This window comes from Eurosta solidaginis, chromosome 3, assembly GCF_040869045.1.
Source record: "Eurosta solidaginis isolate ZX-2024a chromosome 3, ASM4086904v1, whole genome shotgun sequence".
Taxonomy (NCBI): Eukaryota; Metazoa; Arthropoda; class Insecta; order Diptera; family Tephritidae; genus Eurosta; species Eurosta solidaginis.
In genome coordinates, this window is record NC_090321.1 from 240,920,815 (window position 1) to 240,930,971 (window position 10,157).

Consider the following 10,157-nt stretch of genomic DNA (forward strand, 5'->3'; position numbering starts at 1 on the left):
GTCTAAACAAGGGAGTCGATGGCAAAGGTCTGAGATGGAATGTCTTAATAATTTCGCTAACATACTCTAGCCAGCGGAGATTTTGTTAGGTGCGATATTGTTCCTAGTGAGCTGGCATGCGAACCGAGTTGGTTAACAGTCAACTGCCTCTTTCGTTAACAGCTTCTCAGCGGCATGTGCGTATCTTGGCTGCCACATGGTAGTCTGAGTTGGTATTTGGTTTTGCTAGGCCTGCCGTATTTTTAAACGGTTTTATTTTTTTTTAGCTTGACTTGATAGGGTGGACGGCTCGCACGAATTTTGTAATTGAAATTTAAGTTAATTTCCGATAAGCTACAAGCTTGAAACTTGGAATATAGTTCAGTACCCGATGGCAATGCAATAATAAGAAAAAAATACCCGCTAGGTAGCGCTAGGATCAAGATAGTCACAAAAATCGTAAATGTGGTCCGATTTGGCTCATATTTGGAACACATACTACAAGCAAGAATAGAAAGCGACCTATGATGCCCGACTTGGCTCATATTTGGAACAAATATTACATACAGTCCGGTAGAAGTGACATCAAAATATTTTGGAGTTGGAGGAGGGACAAGCATACGTGGCGCAGAGTCGAGTAAAGTTTTTGGAAGGATTATGTATTGAGGACTTAGATTGTAACAAATTGTAATAATGAGTCACTAAATAGAATGACAAATAATAGGTAATTAAGTAAAGACTAAAAACTTGAAAAAAAAATAATAATAAAAAAAATTTGTTAAACAATTTTATTGAAAACAATACCTACAGTAAGTTATAATAATACACGGTGGCCACCGTGGTGTGATGGTAGCGTGCTCCGCCTATCACACCGTATTCCCTGGGTTCAACTCCCGGGCAAAGCAACATCAAAATTTTAGAAATAAGATTTTTCAATTAGAAGAAAATTTTTCTAAGCGGGGTCACACCTCGGCAGTGTCTGGCAAGCGCTCCGATTGTATTTCTGCCATGAAAAGCTCTCAGTGCAAACTCATCTGCCTTGCAGATGCCGTTCGGAGTCGGCATAAAACATGTAGGTCCCGTCCGGCCAATTTGTAGGGAAAAATCAAGAGGAGCACAACGCAAATTGGAAGAGAAGCTCGGCCTTAGATCTCTTCGGAGGTTATCGCGCCTTACATTTATTTTTTTTTAATACTAAAAGTTTGAAAATAATTAGGTAGGTTCTAGGTACTAGTCATCACACTCCTCATTAATCTAGGGCGTTGATCAGACAATTAAATAAAAGCGTTGGACGCGTCAAATTTCTATTGATAGTCTTATATAAGACCAACTGAACCTTAATCAGGTTATGCTACGCCTAACATTTTTAGAAATTTCACGCGCCCAACGCTTTTATTTAATTGTCCGATCAACGCCCTAGATTGATCTACGCCCTAGATTTTTTTACCTTTAAATTTGAATATTTGTTTCCTTTGGATATTTCATTTTTGTTCTGTAAAATGCGGATGCTCGACCTTTTTTTTTTTGGTGGGGGAGGGGGGAATGTCCCCTATTTCCGTCCACACCACATGAATCCACTTCCACAATCTCGCGCCTTATATGCCATTGAAAAATTGTGGTCAATTTTGGAATCGGCTTCACGGCAAAGGCAGATTAGTAAGATTAGCGATTTAAAAACTACTATTGTCGAAGAAAGGCATAAGGTACCACCGGAAGTCGCTCAAAAACTAATTGTATCTATGGAAAATCATCTAGAAGTTGTTATTTAACAAAATGTGGTCATACGAGGTACTAAACTAAATAAAAAGTAGTTTTTTCTAAGGCAGGGCGCAGTGCACGAAATATGCTGTGACCTAAGTTTTTGAGATAATTTTTGTTTTTAATAAATAATTAGCACAAACATGTAAACACATGAAAATTAAGTATTTGTTCAAATAAAAGCATATTTTTATTAAAATTGTGCACCGTCACTAGTTTCTTTTCTATATAGCTCAACAGTTTTGTTCTATAGCTGCACGAAATAAGCTGTGAGCCACTGTACATCTGTTCACTTAAACATCCGATTATTTGTATATGACGAATGGGGTAAGATTATTTGTTCAGCTTCATTCTTTAAAGCTATGAAGTCTTCGGCACAGCAGAAGACAGTCATGTCCTTACTTGTTTTATTTTATTTTAAAAAGATTTGGCACCTAGGGTTGCCACCACCTAACGGTATATTCTCTTAGATTTCCGCTATCGGTCGTATTCCTTTGGATGAAATATAGTCTGTAGGTGATATGCTAAATCCTCTAACACATTTGTTGCTTTTTGCAAGGTTGTCACCGATTAATTTTTTTTGAAATATTAAATAAATATGACAACATGGGAATCGAAAACGGCTTTTGTCACTATGAATATTTTTGGGTTGGTATACCAGCTTACTTTTTAATATATTTTTATTTATGTTACTAAAGATTTGCTGCGTCAAAATTTAATCACGACGAGCTAAACTCGATCTCCCAGAGAATAAACATTCAAAAGTTCTTCACATATATAAATATTTAATATTTGTATAAATATTTGAAAAATATGATGTTGACTTTGTTGCTACTCAGCTGAAATATGTATGTACATATATTCATTATGATTAATAAACACAAAGCATTAAACAAATTTAGGAATATAGCAAAAGTTAGAAGTAAAATACGTAGTTACTTACATACATGCGTGAGTGAAGATGTTATGAAAAGAAGAAAACGATATGAGCAAATTCTTTCATCAAACCGCTTATAAAATTGTATAAAAAGCGATTGGCGTTTAGATCACAACAGATATTTAATCTTTTCCAGACAGTTAAGTAGCTTCGGGCAGGTGAATCTAAATAATTACCAAAAATTAATATTAAAAAATATTTAAAAATGGTTAAATGTGTAAGTACGACAAATTTTATGAGTTGAAAATTTAAATTTGATATCAAAAGTTTTCTAAATAAATATCTCACAAAACAGTGCATATTTCTATTAATCTGCGTTTCAATCTTTGTGCTCACCAACTCTGTTGCAATTAAAGATCGCCCATTGATAAGCAAGTCAGTTATTAACCCAGCAACCGTAACAGCAGCTAAGACCGCAGAGCCAGTGAAGGATCACGTGGAAATTTTAAAATCTGTAGCGGAACGCAAAGATGATGGCTCCTACGTCTTCTCATATGAAGGCGCCGATGGTAATTATCGCGAAGAGGTTGGCATTGTAAAGAATGCCGGCACAGATGATGAGAAATTAGAAGTTTCTGGTTCTTATCGTTATTATGATCGCGAAGGTCAATTGATTGAAGTGCATTATACGGCTGATGAAAATGGTTATGTACCACAAGGTACAAATATTTTGCCAGCAATATCGGAAGCGGCCAAAGCCGCCGTGGAATTTGCACGTAGTCAGCCAGCTCAAGTAAAATAATTTCCTAAGGGATAAGAAGAAGGGTGAAGAAAGAAAGTTTATTAAGTGTGAAATGTGATTAAATTATTTAAGGTGTTTAGTCTGTAATAATAAAATAGGCTTAGCTTTTTACAAATAATTAAAAAAAAAATCTGACGCAAAAATAATACGCATTTGTTTTAATAATTAGCATTTTGGCATCGCTTGCTGCATTCCATTGGTGTCATGTGGGCTTGCGCACCTTACAAAATTTGCTTATAACCTTTGCAGGAGTGACAACCGAAACAATTTTTGATTCAACCGTATACCTATAATCATAAAGTATAACACCCTAAGCGCAAGCGTAATACACTGTGAAAATTTTAAGCCATGGATTTTTGGACGAGGACCAAACTGGTTGACCTCTTAGTTTTTCTAAAGCTGCTGTGGTTCAGCTAACGCTGTTCAGTTGTTCGGACAAAACGATTTCTATATTTCGAGGAGCTCAAGATCGAATTTTTGTCCGAAAGCGGCTCTAATGGCTGGTTTCTTTCTATTCTTTTTGTAGTGTAAGTAGAGCGTTTTATCGATGTTGATGGTTCTTTTACGGATATTGCTTCGTTGCTCTCCGGAAAATATCACCATTGAGATACTAGTCCGATCATTTTGGGCATTTTATTTTACCACTTTGAATCTTCTAAGTCAACCACACCTCTACTTCCTTGTGTAGCTTGTAGTCGCCAGAGCCTCGCCCAAAAGATAATTCAGATTCGTCACGAGTAGTTGAGGTTGACAAATGGGTTGGAGAAGCTTATATTTAGCTTCTTGCTTGAAAGGAAGCACTACACTACCCGATGGACTGCCTCAATAAAACTAGAGCTTTAGTGTTGTCTCTTTCGCGCACGTATGTTGGACTGCATATATAAAAAGTGTTCAATCTATCACCTGAAGCCATATATCATAGTTCCTTCGCAACTTCCAATATATTTAGGTGTTGCCTGCAGCTGGCAAGTTCCCATTTACGACAACTGTCTGACGTTACGCTAAGTTCACAAGTAGTGGAATGTGGCCAAATTCCCTTGTATCTAAAAGGCGGGAAAACTGTCGTGTCTTCCCCAAAGACTTAAGATCAATCAGCGTGTCATTGCTCACTTTAAAATCTAGGGCGCTTTCCGTGAAGTCGAAAGAGCTCTCAGTAATGTACTACTAGGGGATTTCAGATGGTTTTTACTGGCGCTGAAAGTCGAGTTGACTCCGGCAGAATACATCAGCAGGTTGCTGAGTAGCAGAATTTTCAAGTCTGAGTTAGGTGGAGCGACAGCTCGAAGAAAGGTGGGGTATTATTTCGCCCATGTGTGGTTGTAAGGACCAGCTGCGGTATCTTTATAGTAGAGCAGCAGCTTAAAACAAGCAGTCGACTTTACTACGGATCTGGTTTTGTTTACGAGGAGGTACAATTTACCTGAATTTAGATCTCGTTAGTATCACTGTCTCACAAAAGGTTTCGGCTGCCTTTGTACTATTGTATCTTCTATGCAGTTCTGATCTGGTAGACAGCATTAGACACTTCTTCAATGGTTCAAAGGCCGGAAGCAGTGAAACAATTGTTGGAAGAAACGGGACTACCAATGCAATGCTAAGTCTATATCCGGTTGAGATCATGGTCAATACGAACGCAGCTCTGACAGTAATAAGGCTTACAGATGAGAAATATGCGTACTACAGAGTTCTGTACAGACCCCACTTGATCCATCTCAACGGGAGTATACTTCCAGATGTTCGGGTAAGGCAGAAATTAGGGCTGGTTGATCACTGCAGTGTCTTTCAAGCGAAGTTCATCGCTTCCACTTTATGATAAAATTTATCTGGATGAGTGGACATATGGCAATATCTGACAGGTGCGATGCTGATTTATTGGCTCGAGTTAGTATTTGCAAAGTGGGCGTGGCTACGAATAGTTAATTCCCCTGGACCCTTTTTCCCGCGAATCAGCTTTAGTTAGCGTTGCGTGTCAAAATCCTTGTCAGCTGTAGAGGCTTTTCTGACCAGTTTCTGACTCTAATCGCTTAGCGGAGTTATTAAGGTTCAACTACCCATGGTAACTAGGGTTTAAACAGGGCACTGCGCACTAGCCTAGACATACCAATTGTGTTAGTGGAATCATCCACTCTTTTTATGTTTACCTGCCTATCCTTGGTACAGATGGGACTCCAAGTCGGGACGGATTCCTCTCTCCGGAAGACAATATATAACTGTTGGAGAACGAAACGAGCCAAAAAACGTCCAATTGAGCTGTTTTTTAAACCAAACTAATTTAATTGACTAACCATCGATTGTATTGGTAATCTGATTAACCTAAGGGTGTAAACAGAGCTGATCAATGCGAGAAATTTGAGGGCGTATTATTTCAAAAACCCTTGACCGGCTATAAGTTCTGGCTTTATTGTTGATCTAGCAAAAATCACTGCCATTAAGAAAGCGGTAGCAGTACGAATTTCAGATAAGTTAAAGTTTAATTGGCTGGCCAATATACATCACTTAAAATTGTAAATCAATATAGATCATTTAAAAATTTAATTTGATGACCACAACCGACGGGAACCAAAAATTGAGTAAGAAGACTTTTTGTTATAAAAAAATACTGCCCACTTGGCTTTCTTGGATCACCCCTTATTCCTAATTCGTGGAACTATAATAATAGGTAACAAACCCACACCCTAAATCTTCTCAGCTGCAGTCTTGCCACAAAATACCCGCTATAGTAGGCGTTGCCCTTCAGAAAACTATTCGGCCTTTGGCAGGCATTTCATCAATTTTTGTTTGTACTACAAGCATTAAGCATCTCATGCGTAAATTCTATAGTCTAACTTTCTCCCACAATTTCCCTTCTACACAAGCAAGTTACTACAACAAATATTTGGCTATTATTCGAGTTTTTATTCGCGTTGTGCACCTTTGAAATAAATCCTTTTTGATCTAACCTCACATATTATAAAATGTAAATAATATATTTACACATTTCTCCCTGTGTATTCAAATCATCTAAGTGTATGTTAAAACACCTCAACGATTTTACATTTAATAAAAAATAAACAGCAAAATTAATTTCAGTTTCACTTCGTTGGCGAAAATGTTACCATAAAAGCCAATATAATCAAACCAACTCCAAACAAATCAAAAAGTTTGCTACTCGAGTCAACTTGTTTTGGTCCAAAGACATCAATGGAATGCCTCAATTCGAGTCAGTTCATGAACGTAGATATGCATGAGGACCTGAGATATTCCCACCTCACAAGCCAAACGCAACTTAGCAACAGAAATTTAGCAAAAACAACTAATGCTCAAACAATAATAAAGACAACAGGAAAAACAACAAGAACAAACCCAGTTAATAGCACTAAAATTATGTCTCAAAGGCTTTAAATAAAATAAATTCAAATCAAATTCTTTGGGAGTTTCAGCCTCTTGCAAATTATTGCAATTGTAAATTTCAGAAAATAAAATAACAACAAATATAAGAAGCTGAAACAAGAGTAAAATAGTATGCCATAACGGGGAGCGTCGCAAAAGTGAGCTCTACAACAACTAAAATTTAAACTTTTGCATTTTTTTAAATTTGTTTTTGTAATATTACAGCATGGAATATGGACTCCATCATATTCACAAAATTATTTTCGCTTATTATTATTGTCTATTTTTACAGCTTTCAATGTGTTGAGGCTTAACTTTGTTTGATTTTATTATTGTTGTTGCTTGCATACTGACACACTGCTACAGTGCCATGGTGCGAAACATCTTCCGACTTTCAAGTGTTTTTTTTTGCGCCTCTGTCAGCCAAATTAATGATACATACTTCAATTTGTTTCTTAGTACCCTGCAGGGAAATCAATAAATAGTTTGCTCTTAAACTAATTGAGAATTAAGACTACAGTCCAACCAAGGAACTAGTCTGGCTTCGTCTAGATTTTCACTAAATCAAAAACAGATAATAGGACAAAAAACTGGAAAGTTCCTTTTAATTTTGCCTACGAATTTGCCGCAAGGGATCTACATGTTTCATGCCAACTCCGAACGGCATCTGCGAGGCAGATGAACTTTCACTGAAAAGCTTTTCATGGCAGAAACACACTCGGAGTGTTTTCCAAATCACTTCCGCACTTGGACAGCTGTCGAGTATCGAGTGAGAGTCGATCTGACAGTAAGAATGAGAGTGGGAGTGGAACTAAAAGTGAGAGTGGTTGTGGGAGGGGGAGTGGTCATTGCAGTGGGAGTAGAAGTGAGAGTGGTGATGTGAGCGGGAGGGTGCTTGGATGTGCGAGTTGGAGTGAGGGTGGAAGCGGGAGTTTTAGTGGGTCTGGAAGTGCGGGTAGCAGAGTGAAATGAAGAGGCAGAGTGTGGAACGACGACAGGCATAGGCATGAGAAATTTATGATTGAAAGGAAGTGATAGGGAAAGAGTGTGCGAACAAGAGATGGTCCCTTTATGAAAGATTGATTAGCTGATTTGTGGGCAGGTAGCCCCTGCGGGTATATATATAAATATATTTTAAAATTTCAATAGGAGCTTTTAAAGCATATCACAGAAAATAACATTTACACAAATCTCTCTCTGAAACTAAGTTTTCATTTTCTCTAAATCATTTTCCCGTTCTGAAATTTATTCACCTTTTCTGACTTTCCACTGCTTTTCCCGAATTAGGTTCTTTAACCCTTCTGTTATGTTAAAAAAAAACTTACACAAGTGTTGTTAAGGTCACGAATTGATCAGCCTCATGTTTTCTATGTATATCGGCTTGAAGGTTTTTAATCTCAGCCGCAGTTTTCAACATTTGTATTTTTTTTTTTTTTTTGATTATTCTTAGGTTAAAAGACAATTTTTAGGTTTATGGACAATGTATATTATACATACATATAAATTCTTATGATACTTGTTAAATTGTTATGCTCAAAACAATATTTTGTAATATTGTGTTTCACATACGTATCCCTTGTTTCTATTTGTAATGCTTATCGGTAAAAACTTTGATAATTTCTGATGCAGTTGGTAAGATTTATTGGTTTAATTGATTACATATCGGTATTCCTGTGATATGGTGGATGTGGTTTATACGTAGAATGCCAGCCTACCATACCGAAGGTCCTTAGTTCAGCCAATGGAAGAATTAACATCAAAACACTTTCAAAAAAGTTTGTTAAGCGGGGTCGTCTCTCGGAAATGATCTGGCATACTCCCCGAATGTGTTCTGCAATGAAAAGCTATCCATAATATATCATCACTCTTTAAGCCGTTATCATTTGAAATGGGGATAGAAAGCACAGGTTTCCATAAGCCTTTAGGAAAAAAATAGCCCTGTATCACTAATTGGAAAAAAACTTCGCTTAAATGTTCTAAAGATCTATGGTATCCAATTACTATAATTTGTATTATTTTTATACGATTATTTGTTATTATGATCAGAACAACAGCTCTGGTCACGGAGTGTTAAAGTTATTGGAATAGGCTAAATCTTGTTTTCTAGGCTTTTTAGAAGGAATTTTGCTTAACACACAAAGTCATGAAAGGAAATTCCAAAATGCTTCTCCTATCAAGAGATAGCCGAAAAACAAAGCAAAAAAGGTTACCAAATAACCTTAACGTAACAGAAGGGTTAATACATTTCTCATTTCTAAAAGGCATCTGGGATTTCTAGATTGCGTATGCTCTGCTTTAAAATCTATAAAAAAAAAATAAATAAATGTAAGGCGCGATAACCTCCGAAGAGATCTAAGGCCGAGCTTCTCTTCCAATTTGCGTCGTGCTCCTCTTGATTTTCCCTACAAATTGGCCGGACGGGACCTACATGTTTTAAGCCGACTCCGAACGGCATCTGCAAGGCAGATGGGTTTTCACTGAGAGCTTTTCATGGCAGAAATACACCCGGAGCGCTTGCCAAACACTTCCGAGGGGCGACCCCGCTTAGAAAAATTTTCTTCTAATTTAAAAACCTTATTTCTAAAATTTTTGATGTTGCTTTGCCCGGGGTGCGAACCTAGGGCATACGGTGTGGTAGGCGGAGCACGCTACCATCACACCACGGTGGCCGCTTTAAAATATATTTGCCTTAAATACAGATTCCCTCTTAGTCTGAGATAACCTGAACATTATTATTTATCAGTTGCTTCTTATGAACTTTGCTTTATTTCCTACAGGGCTAATATATAAGCATAAGCACGTATTGTAAATAAGTAACTTCATTCAATCGAGTGATCGCTAAGCAAAATCTTAAACATTAGTTAAGCTGTCAAAATTATAAATTGTGGCATTTTTTACCTGCTCCCTCAGCCACAAGCGTGCACTTGCTTTGATTGTTCGCTTCATCATTTCCACAAACCGCACAGCCTCCCTCAAAGCGTCGGATTAAGAAACCCCCTCTCATATGCTTAAGTTGCCGGTTTTATGCGGCATCTTTTGTGGTTGAATCATTCGCGCGATTTACTTAACGTTATATCGTTTACTGATGCCAATGCACTGTGGTGTACAATGCTTTTTTCGTTGGCAAATACATATATTGTTATAGAACGGGTTATAGATTTTATATTAATGCTGTTTTGTATCTGTTTCATAACAAGCCGATGAGTTGTCGACAACAAATTGGTAGCGCTGCGAAAATAATTTCGATATGAAATTGATAGCATTTTATAGCAAATCGAAAATTTTTCCATAAATTAGTGATAACTTATCGATCACTGAACGATAAATAGTAGACAGTTTTCTATATCATTTCGATAACTCTTTATAACAAAC

General features: G+C 37.2%; 1 protein-coding gene across 1 annotated transcript; it reads left to right on the forward strand.

Annotated features, from left to right (window-relative positions):
* Positions 1 to 2,762: 2,762 nt before the first annotated feature.
* Positions 2,763 to 3,562, forward strand: LOC137247049 (larval cuticle protein 1-like). Its single transcript, XM_067778120.1, has 2 exons — positions 2,763 to 2,891; positions 2,970 to 3,562. Exons 1-2 carry the CDS (start codon positions 2,880 to 2,882, stop codon positions 3,414 to 3,416), a joined length of 459 nt encoding a protein of 152 aa, XP_067634221.1. The 5' UTR covers positions 2,763 to 2,879; the 3' UTR covers positions 3,417 to 3,562.
* Positions 3,563 to 10,157: the final 6,595 nt, after the last annotated feature.